Consider the following 20,556-nt stretch of genomic DNA (forward strand, 5'->3'; position numbering starts at 1 on the left):
ACCACAAATAATATCAGTTTAAAAGTCTGATCCAAAACACTGAATAACTTTTATGCTATAGGGTTGTTTTTTTTTTTTTTTTCCCCAGGCATGTTAGAAATCACTGAGGGAGATTCTTAGAAGATCAGATGTGAAGATAAGGGCCTTTCTTGGTCATACATTCTAAAAACCAAAGAATCCTAATACAAGCTTTCTGCTCTAGTGTGACATGATAGAGATAAAAATGAGCTTGCCTCTTCATGGACTCAGAATAAGCAACATTTGCAAAAGTTCTCACTCTTGTGCAGACCTTTAGGTATTTGTCTGGGGAGATAATGGATATTCCCCCTCCACAATGGAGGGAAATGATATTAATCATATTCACTACACTTGCTTGAAGTTAGTTTGATTTTATACTTAAACCCATCCTAGTGTAACTTCTCTGTGCTGTTTTAAAAGTTCTAGAACAGCAAGGTGTCACAATTTAAACAGGGGGCTGTAGGTCTACTCTTTCACGGGTGAGTGAATTAGCCATTACATTAACTAATTAAATAGCTTGTATAAGACAAACAGAAAGCTTAATCACTGTAATTATTTAAATAATAGCATCACCCCCTAAGTGAACTTAGGGAACTTTTAAACTTTACCTTCTAATAACCTATTTACATGTCCTTTCTTCTTTTTCTGGGTGAGTCCTTTCCCAGTTCTCATAAGGATCTTCCCCTTTTCTTCATCTCTTAGTTTATTCTCTCTTACTTGACCTTTCTTGACTCAACAATAACACTAACCTTTCCCTCTTGAAATTGCTGCAACAGTTTCGGTGCAGAAGTATACTGACTGCATCTCTGAATAAACCCTTCCCTGCTGATAGGAACCTGGGGGTGTTGGCACTACCACAACATACATAAAGAAAAGAGTAGGAGTAATAATAATAAAAGGAATTTTCACACAGTACTTACACATCCATGAATTCAACTTCATCCATGATTGCTTAAGGAAAACAGAGCAGATTCCTAACAATATACCACATGTTTTCAGAGTTGTACTCACCTCCAGTTAACATGAGAGCACATTTACACATGCAGTTGTCATTGTCAGCATCTTTTGTACTGAATTCAGCACCATGTAGTATCAGGCTACTCTGTTTTCCAGCTGTTCCACTGTGACCTTTTAAATAAAGCCTGAAACAGCAAGAAAAAACAATCAGTGTCACCAAAAGGAACAATAAAAGATCGAGATCTCTTTCCACATGAGGTTTGCCTTGTATTAAGTACATTCAGAAACTTCAGAAATGTCTTGTGTTTTGGCTCAATCTCTTTGTTGTTTCAGGTGTAAAATGAGGAAATTTAGGGTTTTTCAATGCGTCTGTAGTAGGACATAGTCCCTGAGCTGGAGCAGAACTGAGTAATCCACACTGGAAAATGCAAGAAAGTGTAAGGAGTGAGAGACACAAAAGAGAATGAGAGGTGCCCAGAGATGTGGAACACATTGACATAATAATTGAGTATTTGAATAGCTGGTCCCTTTACTTTGTCACAAAACAGCACTTAACAGTTAATGGCAGCCACGTTATTAATCCCTGGTCTTGAAAGAGGATTTCAGCACTTTCAGAATCTTTAATTCAACCAGTTACAGGAGAAGCCAGCAACCCAGTTCTGCCAAAGCTGTCTCTGAGTGATGAATGGAGAATAACTTAGAGTCCAAGCCACAGAAGTCTTCATGATTTGCAATGCTAAATATTCCTTTCTGTAAGGGGTCTTGTCAACTAGCTGAAACCACAACCACGAGTTAGGAACCTAATCCCAGCTCCAGGAAGTAACAAGAGAATTTGTGTTGTTCAGTGCTTTTCAGTCCAAAGTCAAATGTGCCAGCTGCAGGGATGTTGAGTGGAGCACCTCTGTCTCACCAGAGGAACAATGGGGGACCTGGGCCTGTCTGACCTTAGTGCACAGTTGCAGGGACGTACACAAGGAAATGCTGAAGAGAGAAATACGAGGTTGCATACAGTGGTTTTCCATGCCTCTGCAAAACCATGTCTGGGAGTCAGACATCCCCAGGAGACTGACACTTGCAGCAAAAACTAATTTATGCACCTAGCTACCTAAATTAGACATCTGACCACTGTATTCCTATTTTTTCACAAAATAGTTCTGAAAGAGAAGGGCATTTTTTGTCATAATAGCTTCACATGCAGGAAGGAGGACACAGGATCTCAGTGTCTACTGGAGAAATAGGAAGCCATAATGCCTACATCCCAGGAACAAGCCCTAGTCATTGGGTCAAGAGAGGAGGGGAATAAGCATCCCACACCTATCTCACTGAAAATTTACAGGCAAGAATACGTCTGCCACAAGGGAAACTAAAAACATGATTTGATATCTAGTGGAATAGACCACTCCACTGAAAAGAAGGTGAGAAACATCTGTTCTGCTTCTTCTAGGGTTATGGAAGAGGTGTGAGTATATATCTTGAATATCTGATGTAAAATACAAAAGGATCCATGGGAGAATAAGTAGGGCTTAAGAATGTGAAATAGGAGAGATGCCTCTTTCTTTCTGGGATTTAGAACTGGGAGTGCTGTCCTATAAAATGCCTTCCCAGCTTCTCCATCAAACTCAGTGAAAAACAGTTGTGAGTCAGTGATTTTCGTGGCTGCCTCTTAGATTGTTCTTCAACTTAATCCAATGACTTTGGATGTATAAAAAAGAGCAAATATCTTTACCAGAGTGCCATTCTTCCATTTGTTTAGATGGAAGATAAATAATTTGCTGCAAAGTGGTCACATTGTCAACAGCAGAGGTAGGGAGCATCTCTAACCCACTCTCTTACACATGAGTAGTTAAGATAAGGGCAGCTTTCTGAGATGGGGAGGATAGTATGTTCCCTAGACTGATTTATATAAAACCCAGTCCTCCCACAGAACTTTGGGTATGGAGCGCTCCTTCTGAAAGAGAGGAGAAGGGGCATACAGCTACCATATGGAAGCATTCCTTAATCAAGTGCATAGATACTGATTTTGTTGTCTTGCACACATCTGTGGATGCTAGATACAAATACAGCCAATGTTATTAAACTTGCCATGGAGCCTTGTTACAGAAAAGCCTCTTCTCAGTACCTCAGTGATGTTGTGTAGGAGATAGATGCTGAGTTACTGATCCATTTCAAGATGTGAAAGTGCAGAACTAGTTTTTGGGGCTCTAGAAAGTCTAAAATTCACACTTTCAAACTGATTTAAACTTCATCTAATTTTCAATTAAATTCTTCCTATGAATCCTTCTCGATCTTTAAAAATAGAAACAATAGCAGCTCCACATGCTATTCATGAATATATTAAAATAAAAATGTATTAAGAGAACCATGAGAGCTATCCTTCCAAAGTAGTTATACCAGCTACCTCCATTTGATTTTAAATGGTACTTGTCACCTGATCTGAGCCTGATGATCACATAACTTTGGATTTAATCCTTAAAGTCAATTTTGTATGTAGATAAGTAAATACATGCATATACATATAAAAATCTTGGATTATATATAAAAGCTTTTGATAGCCAAATACTTTTGGATAGCACAGAAATGGATAAGGCAAGATGTAAGCCACAATAAAACATCATGAAGTCTGTCAGAAGCTTAACAAGGAACGACCAAGGAGCAGAAATCCAGCAAGATCATTGCATTATTCTATTGTCCAATCACAGTGTCAATTACCATAATTACCATGTTACTCTATCAAAGGATGCTTGCTTTAGACAAGATTACACTAAATCTGGCTCTGATCATTGTCCTTTCTTTGTTCCACACAAAGTAAAGGCTGGAATTAATCACTGGAGTTTTGCCTTGTTTTGCAAGCTGTGCCTAATTTTTTGCAGAACAAAAAAAACTTCCCTGAGGTTGTGTTGATAGAAAAATTACTTTGTCACATGATATCTACAATCTGATTTTGAACTGCCATACATCCTCACTATATCAGCAACACCAAAGCTCACAGAAGTGTCATAAAGTCAATACAGAAAGCAATAGCTGTTTACTTAAATCAGAAAGACAATGCTAGCCAGACCTTATTTTATTAACAATCAACACTATAAAACCCACTTAGTCTAATAAAAAATATTCTTATACTGTAAGAAAACAATAAAGAAATGAGCAATGTGTGATGGTGTGCAATGTTTTCCCCAAAGGGGTAGGGCATTAGGATTATTTACAAGCTCATACTCTTGCAACGATATTTTACAAACATTCCACTCAGCACAGATTTAGATCTTTCCAGTAATGTTTGACTTTCCCTCAACACCACTTGTCTGGTAGGTCTCCAGTGACTTTACAAGGATAGAGCTTAGGTTAGCTCTAAACCTGAAACAAGCAACTGTAGTAGGCTTACCATACTGCAGCAGTGAAGAAGTGAGCCATATTTTAAAGCAGGAATTCTCTTGCTAGGGCAGCTCTCCCTGAACAGGCATTGCCAAAAGTTAGGAAATAAATAAATAAATACTGTAAAGTTGGCACTACTTTGGGCCAAAATCAGGCCTGAAGTAAAAAATAAAACTGAGACTGAAGCAGTCAGTTCTTTTCTTTCTGAACTTCTATTTAAGCCAGATGGATCAGAACCAACCTGATGTGAGATATCAAGTCTGCACACCACTGTCCTGCACTAGTGACTGATGAACCTTGTAGCTCTTGGCAGCAGTAGCTAACCTTAATATTTAGGCTTAGGTAAGTTTTTATTATTCTCAGAACAAAATTGGTAGGATTGGACCTTCAAAGTAAACTCTGAATAAGGACAGAATTGCCCTGCCTTAGAAAAGACAGAAATTCATGGTGGAGTTCTTCTTGGTTGCTCCTGAAGAAATGGGAAAGGAAGTTAAAAACAAACAAACAAACAAAACAAAACAAAACAAACAAACAAACAAGAAAATAATTCCAGACAAAAGCCAAGGAGCTACATTTCCATCATTCCCACTTGCTAACAGCTGGGAAGTTCTGAGGATCTGGGACAGCAGTAGAAATGCTACTCAGATTTACAGTTTTGGTGGGAAAAACAAATTCATGCTCAAATAAACTCAAAGTCTACCTTATCTGTGTACAGTGGAATTGAAATGGCAACAAATAAGCATTAGCAAATAAATCATGAGTTAACAGAAGTAAGAGAAATATTGCATGTGTATATTAAGTTTTGAGGCCATCTGATGATGTCATTATGAAATGCTAAGATCACTATGAGGAACGCAGAAGCTAATAGCATTAATTTAGAGAACTTTCTTAGTTGATGTACTACAGGAAAGACAGCATATTAAAAAAAAAAAAAAGGCAACTGTTACCTCTTATCTAACATGAGTGTTAGAAATTCCCTCTGCATTTTTTCCATGTGATTATTGTTGCAATGACAGCTAGGATCTATATAAACAGATGGTGAGGAAGAACTCTCAAGCATATTTTGCTTTTTGCTTTTCACCATTCCTACTGTGTGACACAACTCCACTATCTGTTAGTCCCTTAAAACCAAGGCAAAGTATATTGTGTGGAAAGAATAGTTCTAAAAATGTCACACAAAAATCTGTAGGGAAGCCTGAAAAGACAATTCAAATTTGCATTTTGAGTAAATTTCCCTTTTGATCACCTTGATAATCTGGAATTCTTCTTTCAAACATAACAAGCTTAGCTGTGTTCACACCATGTTTGATGAGTTTAACAGATGAACCTGGAATAAGTCCAAAAAAAGTTCAAAAACAGTTCTATATTTCTGGAACCTGCAATCATAAAGATTGCATCATAGATAACGAGACATTAGAAGAACTAAAAAACAAGTGCAATCAAAAAATCTTGTGAAAAATTAGTGTGCTAAATTTTAATTAAAAGTAAAGGAGATGGTTTCTTCTTTTTTATTGTATTTGCTTATAGAGCACCTAACATCAGATTTTTATTTATTTATTTTTTATTGGAACTAGTGAGAGCTTCCAGTCTAGGACTCCGAGAATTTAGGTATGATCTATTTCTTTCTGTAATGTCTGTGTCTTTAGATATCACTCAGTCCTTCATTTAAAGCAGTCTCTCAATGACAGAGTTAAGATGTCTGCAAGTCTCTTCCAGCTTTTTTGGTGATTAATGCATACTTTGGAAATCAACAAAAAATACATTAGCTCACTGCAAACATTAGTAGTCATCATTAGGAGATGCGGAATACCACCTCAACTACCCCAGTGTTCATGGTCATTTTTATGAGTTAACATAAGCTCCAAATTCATAACTGCCATTTCCATTGTCATAGCAATAAAGATTTGGGCACAAATCATTATTGCAGTTTACAAACACCAGTAATGGCCTATGTTTCTTAACATAGAAAAATAGAGAAAAACAAGATTCTCGAAGTAGGGTTTAAAAGATACAATATGATGAATGAGAAGGACATATCAAAAGCTTGCCTTTGGGAAATCTGCAGAGAGATGCCTCTGAATTCCCACAACCCTTTTGTCTCTCATTTAGCCTCAACAGGTTAAAATGTCTCTCTCTGTCACCTGCTCATTCCACATGACTGGCAGGAAGGAATCCTGAATAACAATCCCTCCTCAAGGGAGGTGTTGTTAATTTTGATGGTAAGTGTCTTTGAACAGAATGAATATATGGGGATTGGAATCCTAAACCCGTTTCCTGTTCTGAGCCTTCTCCTTACTGGATTTTTTTTTTTTTCACCCAGTTTCAATAGGAGCAGAAGGTACCTAAATCTCAGCCCTGCCCATAAACTATTGGTTACTCCTGGAGTGTGGGAATATGTCTACACATGTTAATGTAAAAGTTCACATTGTCTGTACTCTGTATTAGCTGTGTGAAAGGCATGTTTGTTTTTACAACGCAAAAGACTATCATTATTTTGTCCTCTAGGTTTGAAGTGCCTGAGGCTGAAGCATTATTTTACTAATAACTAACTTGCATGTGATTCACACTTGCTTAGGTATAAAAATAAAGGTAATTAAGAAGCAAGATAGATGGCTTAAATCTGCATCCAGTAACAAGCTCATTTTGAGGTTCAACAACTCATTCTGTCAAGTAGTGGGCTTTGATATATAATTAATATAAAGCAAGATTATTTCCTAAAAATGCTTATTTTCTTACACTAGTTAACTAGTTTCTTACACTAGTTAACTTAGGCCAGAATGGTCAGTGTGAAGTAGACATCTAAAATTTAGATAGCTTCAGTCTGATGAAGTGAAACCCATTACTAAAGACCCTTACTTAGATTAGGTAGAGCTTTATGAATTGCTATATTAGTCAACTGAACTCCATTTGTGATATGTAGGCAATAAAGTCCCTTTATGAACCAAAGCCCATTGGCCTGCAAACATTTAGGAGGACCCATTAAGAGATTATTCTCAGGTCACTCTTTTATTTCTAGACGTTAACAGTAATAATATTAAGTAAAAATAAATAAATAAATAAATACATCAGAAACAGAGAGCAGCTTTCTTTTAAGTTCATATTTCTGCTCAAAAATGCTTTGATTATTAGGAATCATGTATAATTTATCTATTAAATAAAACATAACAACTACTAAAGTTATATTAATTATTGTTGGCTCTTCGTAAATTTTCTCAATAAGCCTTTTCCTGAATACATTAGAAAACTGCATGAACCCTCAGTAACAGTTGCCCCTGAATAGGAAAAGTACCTTTATAATAAAGACATATTCCAAATATTTAATGATAGATAATATACAGTAAAGAGGAGACAAAATCTAAATAATCATTCCAAAGAAAACCTGCTGTGGCTGAGAATCCTGTTAAAGATGAAGCTAAAACTAACATGTTAACTATCTGGGAGGCTTAATTCTGGTATTCAACTTTTTCAATATTGAATTCTCTCACTAAAGGATAAAGAGAAACATCCCTTTGCACACATTTCTCAATTCAGTGGAAACATGGGCTCCTTGTTGGAGATGGAGCATGAATCACTTGTGGTTATTGGGTAGTGTCCTGAGAGACTGAATTGGGTTGCAAAGTGCAAGGCATTATTGTCAGTGCTTCTGCCCTTCAGATTACAGTTAGATTGCCTGGGTACCTATATGAATGCTTATAAGGGAAGAAGAAAATAAACTTTATTCCTAAGTATAGCCTACATTTTCAGGGAAAAATATATATAACAAGTTTTGTTAGGGCAGTGACTACTCTCTTTATGAAAGCAAAACTAACACAAAACCTAATGTTTCATCATATATTTAAATTGTTTAACTATCAAGAACATAACAGCAGATGAGATCATTAGATGATCATTAGAATTAAATTAAAAGCCACTCTCAACAAAAGAAAATTACATTGGAGAAATTAAAACAACAAGATAGGGTTCATTCACCACTACTCTCACAATCTTTTGAGGTGTTTCTAACCCATTTATATGAGTTGATAACTTTATTGATGCCCATTCCAGAATGACTGATATAAAAGTATCAACAATATGAAGAACAGAAATGTCACAGCTGATGTCTGTCTGCAGAAAAACATCACTATTAACTGTAAAAGCACAGCAATTCTAAAGTCTTCCTACTCCTAAATTTAGACCAAACTGAGCAACAGTGCATGTAGTAAATTCATAATTTATTTAACTTTATTGCACTCCTAATAGAATTTGTAACTCTGCAAACAGTTGACACAGTGGTTCTGCAAACTGTCAAAAACCTGAATAATGGAGTAAGTAGCTCTGACAACTTGAACAGATTTTTAATTTGGCACTGAATATTCTTGCTGCCAGCACATGAAAATAATTTCCTCCCACAATTCCTTAAGAAAAGTGTAAAACAAGATGACCTCTGTATTCCTCCTCTGCTGCTCTGTAGCAATGACTCAATGTTTTAATTATTAAGTTTGACATTACTGCAACTCCTTGCCCATTCCCCTGTTGAGACAAGTGAAATGTGCCAGCCCTTCATAACATAAAAAATATTAATTCAATATATCCGGAGTAAGAACATATATCTTCCAGTTTTAAAGATAAAATGGTGAAATAAAATACAGAAGTAAATGTATTTGAACAGTTTTCCTTTATAATTGCCTCAGTATAGCCTATGGGACATCAAACACCATGTGGTAAGTAGACTCTTCTTGGGATGGCGCACTATTAACAGAAATCCTTGCTTTCTCTCTGAAGAGCTTGTGCTAATTTTAGGTTGTGTTTGAGCCACGCACACCTGACAGGTCAAAGGAGAAAAACCTGATAAAGAGGAGGCTTCTGATGATGCAGGCTGACATGTGTCAGCTAATAACTGAGCCATGAGAAAAACAGAGCTACACATTACACCAAACTAAGTTGGTGTAACATTACTAAGAGCCTAGTAACCTTCCGTGATGTACTGGATGTGAATTTATAGAAATAACATAACAAATTTGTCTTTCCTATATTAAATTTCTTTAGTAACTGACTCAAGTACTATATTCCCTGGGACCAGGTACAGTAAGCAGGGATAAAAAGATATCCAAAAAGATATCCAGACTTACTGCTAGACAATTTTTTCCTACCACAAGGCGAGCGGCCTGCCATACTGCTTTATGCAGACAAATGGTGCTTTGTCACAGCTTACAAAAAATGTCTAAAAATATGTTTATTCTGGATAGTGAACAAGCAAACATATGCTTCTACTACTTGAAATACTTGCTACAGAAGCCACAGAAACAGTCTCTGCAGCAGTGTGAGCTAAGTTTGCAGCTGATGTCAGTAACATGGTGGTGATGGAGAGGAAACATACGGCAACACTCATTTTTGCTGCTAACAGGGACAGAAACATATTTAAAGGCTACCATGACAATGATGTGTTGAACAGAACTAATTCCCTCTACTCTAATCTCTCACCAAACACAGTGCAGAGGAGAGACTTTAAAACAATACTACCGTTTTCTGTTAAAACTGTTTTTCATCACAATACTTGTTAAAACAAAATCATCCACCATATTTCTTTTTTCCACAGAAATCTGAAACTAAACTTTCCAGTTATTAGATTTGTTACCTCCTTACTAATGAAAAGTTTAAATCTTGCTACTGTACCACCACCTAATTAAATGCTAAGATTTTCTGCTGCTACAGAAACTACCACTTTCATCACGATTCATCACTTTATAATGTATACTGTGTTCATGTAGAAAGTATAGGGACAATTCTCATTTTTAAACTTGAAGTAACTCAATGTGATCAATGTTTCAGACATACATGTAAACAGTAAACGTATTAGTATATGTTTACTATACTAATTTGTTATATATTACTATATATATATATTACTATACAATTTGTTATATATATATACAAATTGTTATGCTAGCATTATAGATAGATGAACTTCTTAAAAAATAAAATTCAAAGATAGAGGTTCTAACTGAACATTTGCCGAGGACTCAAGCATAGCCAAGTTTAGAGAAATTTGGTTAACTTAAAATGTAAAAATATTTTTCATCGAATTTAACTATACTCCCTGGGTTTGGCTGAAGCCAACAGCAAAAATGCCAAAACTGATTCTCAAGGGGATTTTTCAGCACAGAAATAAAGGGACCCTCCACAGAAACTCATATTTAAAAAGTTTTTAAGGTTTAGATAAGTAATCAGACATTCTGCTGCTTACCTTTACTGAATTGCTGAAACTTGCAATGTTTGTTTATTTTTATTTTAATATTTACCATCCATTGAAGCTTTGGGCTCATTGGAAATTGTAAAGCTTTGGTATAACTGAGCATTAGTTTGAAATTTTATTTAGCTCTGAACTGATTAATCCTGCTTGAAAATGCATTTACAAAGACCCACAAAACTCTAGGAAAATTTAAATTTAATAATTCCTCCAAAACATGCTTGGAGTTCTAAACATCTCCTAAATATAGTCTGTTGAAATTCATGTGGGTATTTAATAATAGTGGATTTCATAAATCTATGCTTTCCTTGTACTGAGGGTGATGTTAATTACCCAATGCCATCCACATGGGTTGTATATTATCCTAATTAGCTGTTTTAGATAAAATATAATGGAAAACTTCATGTATCAGCATGCTCTAAGTGCTAAATTTACTCTGATGACTACTGTAGAGATACTAGCATCTTGTTACCCTGAAGTGTCATTGAAAAATATCATTTACAGACCACAATAAAATACTTATCACATTGTTTACTTAATTGAAAAAAAAATTAATCATAAGTCACTGCAAAAGTTACAAATTTCGTAGATAGACTTATCTCAAAGAATTAAATAAATCTTAATGAGATAGGTTGATGCTCAACAATTAATGTGTGCAAGTAGTATATAATAAATGCAGTTTTGTTTCTGTTGGCTGTTATTTGTTTTTTACTTTGTAAAGAGTGTGCTGAAAATTACAAAACTATGGTTTTGATATAAGAAGGTTAAGTACCACAAGTCCATCTCTACAACTGAATTATTCTAATTCAATCTTTTCTATGTTTCATGCCATTCATGCCAATTAGGACAGAAAAACTGTGTCAATGACATTTAAATGTGGCATTTTTTCTCCATTTACAGTGAAGCAAAAGAAAACATAGCTACGTACTTTCTTTTTCTCCTCAGTATTTGCCTGAAGCTACGATATCAGTAAAACCTATTTAAGAATGCTTGCTTATTAATTTATGAATTAATCTATTAATTCATAAATATCCTTTTACAAAATACAGTTTAAAGTCCTAAAGGCCTAACTGTTTAAAAGAAAAAAAAAAAAGAAAAAAGAAAAAAGAAAAAAAAAAGTCATTATAGCATTATCTGTGTACTCAGCAATTACACATTCTCTTTATATACTGGAATAACAACCTACTGTGCTTATTACAAGAAAACTCAGGCTTATTCAGATGAAAGCCTTTTGTGATTAGAAAGTCATTGTCACTGTATTAGATGAGTTTTATATAATGTCTAATTCTCAAGGTTCCAAAATTGTATATACATATTTATATGCATTTATGTATATATGCATATACTACTATATATAACATGTACAAACTAACAAAAAATAAAAGTAACTTCCTAAATGTAGACAGTTCTTTATTTTACTGCACTCTCACTTTTTCTTTAACTGTGGAGGTTCAATCAAATGTTTGTACAGCTTTGCCTGCCTTAGTCTGCCTGAAACAAGTAACTGTCCTAAGGGTCTGGACTATTTTTCAGAACAGAAATTGATATTTTAAATAATAATGTCCCTTTTCTTAAATATTAGTCTATCTCTTTCAAGTTCCACATTTGTGATAACATCGCAGGTCACAAATCAAGCATTGAGATAACTAATTAACATTTATGTGGGCCTGCCCTGCAGGAGAAACAGAGATCAGGAGTAGTATACAGTATGAACTATTTTGTTTGCAATGAAAGCAAGTGGTAAGAATAAGATAGAAGAGAATAGAATATGAAAAATAAAAGAGAAAACAAAGACTAATACTGAGACAATGTATTCAGAATCCAGAGACTTTACATAAAACAAAATAGGTCAATATCCTTGAAATAACTTATGCTAAAAAATGCCACTGATTTGATCTATCTCCTATAAGGAGACCACCTCCTGTGATTCACCTCATGGAAACATTTACACTTTTACACAGTGAAAATAAAATGCTGTCACTCTGATCAAGAATCATGCCTGATATTCCTTCAAGTCGTGCATATGGGCTAAGGCTGCTGGCTAAAAAAACAATGAGAGGAACACTACCTCATATAATTACTGAGCTGAAATATCAAAACTGAAATTTTGTTTTTCTCAAAAAGTTTCTTTTTTTTTTTTTTTCATAAATTGTATGTTGAATAAGGTGTAATCTCTAATCACCTTAAGAAATTATTTAAATACTGAATAGGAAATATCATCTAGGTTGAATAAACTTTTTCCACACATTTCACAAAATCTCAGAATCACCTCGGTTGGAAGAGACCCCTAAGATCACCGAGTCCAACTTCTGACCTAACACTAACAACTAAACCGTATCACTAAGCTCTACATCTAAATGTCTTTTAAACACCTCCAGGGATGGTGACTCTACCACTTTCCTGGGCAGCCCATTCCAGTGCCTAACAACACTTTCAGTAAAGAAGTTCTTCCTAATATCCAACCTAAACCTCCCCTGGTGCAACTTTAGCCCATTCCCCCTCATCCTGTCACCAGGCATGTGGGAGAATAGACCAATCCCCACCTCGCTACAGCCTCCTTTAATGTACCTACAGAGAGTGATAAGGTCACCCCTGAGCCTCCAGGTTGAACAAGCCCAGCTCCCTCAGCCGCTCCTCGTAGGACTTGTTCTCCAGACCCCTCACCAGCTTTGTTGCCCTTCTGTGGACTCACTTGAGCACCTCCATGTCCTTCTTGTAGTGAGGGGCCCAAAACTGAACACAGTACTCAAGGTGCGGCCTCACCAGAGCTGAGTACAGGGGGACAATCACTTCCCTAGACCTGTTGGCCACACTGCTTCTTATACAAGCCAGGATGCTGTTGGCCTTCTTGGTCACCTGAGCACACTGCTGCCTTATATTCATCTGACTATCAACCAATACTCCCAGGTTGTTCTCTGCCAGGCTGCTTTCTAACCACTCACCTCCCATCCTGTAACACTGCTTGGGGTTGTTGTGCCCCAGGTGCAGGACCTGACACTTGGCCTTGTTGAACTTCATACAGTTGACCTCAGCCCACTGGTCCAGCCTATCCAGATCCTCCTGCAGAGCCTTCCTACCCTCAAGCAGATCGACACACGCACCTAACTTGGTGTCGTCTGCAAACTTACTGAGGGTGCACTCGATGCCCTCATCCAGATCATCGACAAAGATATTAAAGAGGACTGGCCCCAGTACCGAGTCCTGGGGAACGCCACTAGTGACTGGCCTCCAACTGGATTTGACTCCATTTACCACGACTCTTTGGGCCTGGCTATCCAGCCAGTTTTTAACCCAACGAATCGTACACCAGTCAAAGCCATGAGCAGACAGTTTCTTCAGAAGAATGCTGTGGGAAATGGTGTCAAAAGCCTTACTGAAGTCAAGGTAGACCACAACCACAGCCTTTCCCTCATCCACCCAGCATGTCACTTTGTCATAGAAGGAGATCAGGTTTGTCAAGCAGGATCTGCCTTTCAAAAACCCATGCTGACTGGGCCTGATCGCCTGTTTGCCCTGCAAGTGCCACATGATGACACTCAAGATAATCTGCTCCATGAGCTTCCCTGGCACTGAGGTCAAACGAACAGGCTTATAGTTTCCCGGGTCTACCTTCTGGCCCTTCTTGAAGATGGGCGTCACGTTTGCTAGCCGCCAGCTGACTGGGACCTCCCCCGATAGCCAGAACTGCTGATAAATGATGGAAAGTGGCTTGGCCAGCTCTTCCACCAGTTCTCTCAGTACCCTTGGGTGGATCTCATTGACTTGCATACATCTAAGTGCTGTAGTAGGTCGCCAACCATTTCCTTGTGGATTGGGAGGGCCACATTCTGCTCCTTATCCCCTTCCACCAGATCAGGGTATATTACCACAGACACAATAGCTAATTGAAATTGTGGGAGGCATCTTTAAAATACTTACACTATATTTTTTCTTTGTGAAGAGCTTTACTGTACAGAAAATAATCATTATTGACAGAAATGGTAATAGTCTACAATTAATTTTTCATCAATTTTGTTTGGATTATTTATACTTTGAAATTATTCTGTGCTAGCAGTGCAATCTTACATTTGTGCTCCTTTGGGCATTTACAGATTTTGTTTTTGAAATTTTTCCAGTGTTAATGACCCTCTCAAATCATACTGCAGCATTGCTATAATGTGTCTGGAAAGGAATGAGTTTGTAGCTGCCAACAGACTAAAATTTAAAGAAATAAGGAATAACACATTAAAATAAATATTTTGGGTTCTGCATGAGATTTTCAAGATTTATGATGGGATTCATGTCAAGGGATATGTCCTTCCCACTGGGTGAATCTCAGAGGAAAATACAAATCTGTTTTTCTGGAACGTTATGTTCAGATAAATTGTTCATTAAGATTTCTATTCACTTACCTATGTTTGTTCAGTCCTGATGGAGAAGCCAGTTGACAGTTTATGAATTTCTACTAATTAGATTAATGGGGTTAATTTGGTAGCTGAGGAAAATGACATTAGCAAATAGTAAAGGATACTGAAGAATTGCTTTGTGGAAATGACAGGAAATGTAATTATTTCCAAGTATGGAAATAATAAAAAGTTGTATTGAGGACAACATAATTGTCATGATCTCCTTCTTATCATAGTATATATTTTTATTTATTTATTTATTTTTGCATGCACACTAAAGAGTGTGCAACAGTAATGAAGCAAGAATGATTTGACCTTCAGTGACAAGTGACAGCTCTGGTGGCCCAGACTCAGCAAAGTACTTAGTATATGCTTAAAAAAAAAAAAAAAAGTGTTTAAGTGCATCGCTGAATCAGGGCCTCAGTCCACTTTGGAAAAAAAATAATAATAATAATAAAATAATAATAAAAAAGAGGAGGGAAAAGAGAAGAAAAAGGGCAAAGAGGAAGAAAGGCCTCCCTTACTCATATAGGGTTATTTACATTGCAAGTATGACACTAAGTTTTGTTGTTTGTTTGTTTGTTTTTTTAATTTAAAGATTATGACATTGAAAACAGGATGTAGAATGAAAATACATACAGAAACATGTCCCTCCCCCAGACTGAATAATTTGCAACAGCTCTTGCTTGATCTGTTTACTCTTTATTGGCTCTGCCCTACAACATGCTATGCTCATTCTCTGGCTTTCTCCATTATCATACAAAGGTTGTACTTTCATTTTGATTGTAAGTACCTAAGAAAAGGTAACATTTTAAAAGTGACTGACACAGAGTGTCTCTGTGCAATGTTTATAGTTATTTGAAAAATAAATATTAGCTTCACTGTTTGCTTGGTTTTCTGAATGCAAAATTTAGTTTAAAAAATGCCAAAATGAGTTATGTGGCACTAAGACCTCTGTAGAAAAATATAAACAGACTGTTAAAACATATTTCAACTCCCTTGGCGTCATTTGTGGCTGATAAACAGTCATATATGAGTGAAAGGTTCACTGACTGTCACCCATTTATGATCCAAGTTTTTTGCTGGTGCCACACTGACCAGGCTAACAGTGATCAGCATGTCTTACATTTTTTTTTGTTGGTTTTGTTTTTTCCCTAAAAACACAGGTCATGACCTCCTAAGAGCTGAGATTCAGAATAATGTTTCTCTCATTCAGATGTCATTGAGGTAGGTACATAGGGTTTTACTTCAATGCAACCAAATTACAACACTTTTTTTTTTTTTTTCCTAGTTAGACTTCCAATGTTATTGAGTACCTTTTTCCTTTGAGATTATGAAGAAAATTTATTTTAACTTTGCAGACCAATCAACCAACAACAACCACAACAAAAAAAGCACAGTGCTTCAGATACCAGAATAGTTCTGTACTCAGATGTTCAAATGTGATCTATTTGTAGGTTTATGTGAAGTTGTAGCTCTGTAGACATGGTGTATGCCTTCAGTTTTTGCTCTAACTCATCAACTGCACTGCTGCTGTGGAACAAATACTGTATAATAAAACTTTTTATTACTTTCACTTCAGAGGGAGACACAGCAAAATCAGCTATGATTTTATTCAGTAGGAAAAACAAAGTAAAACAAAACAACAAACTCTTTACGACTGTTTTAGCTACTGACTCCGGAAAAAGCTGGGATGATCCCGTTCTCTAATTCTCTTCAAGCCTCATAGATACACTCTGCTTTTTAACTCCTGAAAAAAACAAATTCACAGAAAATAACGCACTGTTTTGCTGGCACTATCCTGAAAATACAATAAATCAGGGCAGAAAGTTCACAGATTCAGGGTTGATAATGATAGGAAAAAAAAAAAAAAAAAAAAAAAAGAACCTAGAGTTGGTAGGCTGTGCAGTTGCTAACATACATTGGAGAATTTAACAATGAACATACTAGATTAAATAAGGGTCACTATAAGAATTCCTACATGTTTTTTTGCAGGCAGATGAAAGCTTAGTCTGTTGGGTCTCTGAGCAGACATGAGCTCATTCTGCCCACACTCCATCCTGGCTGGAAGCTCTAGTGTCGTAATAAGCACGACACTGAGCCCACTCAAGGGCAGGATATATTAGCTTGGGCTTGGTGCCACATAGACAGGTCTGTCCAGCTTCTGTTTAGCTCAGAGAGTGGGCAGAGAGAACCAACCTCTATGCAGGCACAGAAAATGAACATCACTCTGTTAGAATCTCTACAGAGATTTTCTGCAGTCCATGCCATTCTTTGCTTCCACATTGTGGAGATTTTAAGTTTGAACTTTCAGCTAATGAAAGGTGAAATTAATCTCATGCCTGTCAGGGTGGGGTCCCATTTAGTAAACCAGAAAAATGTGGATGTTTCAGAAAACTTTCTGAATTATTACTTTTTTTATCTGCAGATATTGTCAATAAAGCTAAATAAATTATTCATAATCTTGTCAACACTTCGGAGTCAAGTTCACTTTTATAGAAAACCTGGTCATCCACAGGAAGATACTTGTCTAACTGAAATCCTTTAAAGACACATCTCATTGGATTCTCATTGGATGTATCCACATTCCTTTTTTTTTTTTTTTTTTTTGGCCTAGCATTTGGAAAAGTCAGTTTCTTCAGGTTTAACTAGATTTACGACAAGAACAATGTACAGGTTAAATCGTTTGACCTGGACCTGTATCTGCATCTTGAAAATGCTTTCCATGCCATTATGTAATACTAGGAAGAGTGATATGGTCATGGAATCTGCATTAAAGAAACCTAAATTTTACTGAGATACTTTTCTCATCACAGAATATCAGAATCACAGAATCATCTAGGTTTGAAGAGACCTCCAAGATCACCAAGTCCAACTTCTGACCTAGCACTAGCAAGTCCTCCACTAAACCATATCACTAAGCTCTACATCTAAACGTCTTTTAAAGACCTTCAGGGATGGTGACTCAACCACTTCCCTGGGCAGCCTATTCCAATGCCTAACAACCCTTTCAGTAAAGAAGTTCTTCCAGATGTCATTTTACTTCTGAATTTTACTTCTTTTACAGTCATTTAATGTTTGTGCCCTTGAACTCAAAGATTCATTATGTTGTAATGTTAAATCATCAGTGTACCAGTGATTTGCAACCAGTAATGAAAAAGTCTAAATGCTAACAATGCTAACATGTCCTTCTTACACTTGGTGCACAAATTTTTACTATGGTAATCAACATTTTGATGGTTACTATAAATATTATAGAATTTTAACACTTCTGGCATTATACAAGACCTAAGTAAATTTACAGAAGGAAAAAGTGGCAACAAGAATTCTAAAGTGCTGATTAAGAAAACTATTGTAACATTTAAAATTTTTGTGCTATTTAATTTATTATTAGAAACAGAAACAATTGAAGACATTACTTATGTCCCTGTGATGGACAGCTTGAATTTAAATGCCATCTAATCTTGAAGATATCTGGATATCCTACACAGCCTACTTTTGATATAAAAAAATCCCTCATAGGAACAAATATAGTGACAAATATGCAGAAATATCTCAGCTTCACAAGGTTCTTTTATTCAGGAACTGTTTCACGTCAAAGCCCGACTGAGAAAAAGAAATTACTTTGACTTGATGTTTCTAGTTTCTACAATACGCTAAATTCTACTCTAATACAAATATTCATAGGTTGAAGATCTTTGTAAATGTTTCATCAGAAGAGGATTAAAGAAACACAGAGCCCCTTTTGCCATTGTTATTGGATAAGTGGGAGCTGTTACCTTGATGATAATGAAGTCCATTGGCACTAGGCTTTTATAAACATTGCTAAAATACTTGTTTTACACTCATGCTTAATACAAACATATATGGATGGCATAAAGAAACAGAGGCTTAGAAGGGAGAAACACTGTACAAAAAATAATTATTACTCATCAAGATAATCCTATCAAAATGACAATATTTTACATTGGAAAACAGAAAAAAAAAAAAAAAAGCCATTAGCTTATAAAAACCCATTCAGCTTTCTCCTCAGTGCCCCTCTTCATGCTTTGCCTGTCCCTGATAGCTGGTGAAATCCCCACTGAATTACAATATGTAAGTTGAACAAGTAAGATCACTACTGAGTTTACATATGTGTTTTTCTGCAAACATTTACATACATGAAAGACTTCTCACAGATTTGTGTGCATATGTGGCAGCCCTCAGTGTGGTTTCACTACAGTGTTCTTGCTTTCCATTATATTACTTTCACAAACAAGTCTAATATTTTTTTAATATATATATATATTTCTGTACAGATAAATACCAGTAGTAGAGCCACCAGTAGTCCTTCTGCTCAACCTTTCATATAACAATTTACTGTTCCAAGTTGATACTCCACACATAACAGTTGTGGTTTCTATTCACTCAGCAAGAGAAGGGTTTTAAACCACAAAGATTCCCTCACAACGGTGATGTAACCAGCAACGTGTCCTACTGCAAAAAAAAAATAAAATAAAATTGTTCAAGATTTGCTGAGTCTTGGAGTGCAAGTATAAGCAGAGTTGTTTATACAGTGTCCAGAGTTTAGGGATACTCCTCTCTGTTTAATACCATATTTGCATCATTTATCAAAGACTAGTAATTCAAAGTACAACGTAGCCTGTGTAGCAGGGAGCACAATCTTGTATTTCCCTTTCCCACCTCATTGACAAGTGGTATCTCACCAAGTACCTACCATCTGCTGAGCAGTGAATTCCTTCCTGTGTACTATCAGAGATTCAATGAAGAGCCTTTCCCCTTCAGTACGTATTGCTGCATTCTCTTAGGAAACAGTAACTGTGCTCTGGATTCTCTCTAGTGAATGAAGGGCTTAGCCCATTTTTTTTAATTATTATTATTATTATTATTTTTTTTTTCTGAGTAAGACAGGACATTGTCTGCTACTTTCAGGCCATGGGCTGTGAATCATCAGTGGATATAAATGACTTGCTATTTTCAGAATTTACTAATGGTTACTCTAGGCAGTTCTCTGCTCCACATGTTGCCTGATTTGGCTTTCAGTCTAAGGAGCTTATCTCTTCCTAGGCATGCAAAGAGAATTGAGTGTCCCAGTTAGGGTCCTGCAGTCTGTTTGTAGAGCCCAACAACTTTAATATTAGATATAGATATATAGATATTAGAAATAAAGATTTCATCTCATCCACCTGTAAGAAACCATGTCTCATTTGTGTATAAGTACTTAAATTCACTAAATCCAGGATGATGTTTAAGTCTAGTAAATTGTTACAAACTCTTTCTTTTTTTCTTGCCTTAAGTAATCAGTAGCTTGAATTGATGTGCTTATTTTATTGTAGATAAGCTTTTTGGGAAAATAAGATACTTTTGTTCTTACTCGTGTTATTTTCTTTTCTTTTCTTTAAAAAAAAAAAATGCGTGTAGGAGCCTGGAGGAAGAGATAATGACATTCCCACTATGTTCCACAGTGATAGCTCTGGTGGAACATATTGGAAAACAAGCTTCTGTCCAGCGATGAAGTTGAAATACCCTAAAACACCAAAGGGAAGAAACTTTTCTAAAAATATAAGAACACAATCAAATGTAATTATTGAAAACTTCTTA

General features: G+C 36.1%; 1 protein-coding gene across 1 annotated transcript in view; it reads right to left on the reverse strand.

Moving 5' to 3' along the window:
* ANGPT1 (angiopoietin 1) overlaps positions 1-20,556 on the reverse strand; it is a 189,373-nt gene that overhangs the window by 13,328 nt on the left and 155,489 nt on the right. Inside the window, exon 8 of the mRNA XM_082753146.1 lies at positions 1,030-1,160. Coding sequence (XP_082609272.1) covers positions 1,030-1,160 — 131 coding nt within the window. The remainder of the gene's footprint in view (positions 1-1,029; positions 1,161-20,556) is intronic.

Source organism: Aythya marila (assembly GCF_965140915.1).
Source record: "Aythya marila genome assembly, chromosome: 2".
Lineage (NCBI taxonomy): Eukaryota > Metazoa > Chordata > Aves > Anseriformes > Anatidae > Aythya > Aythya marila.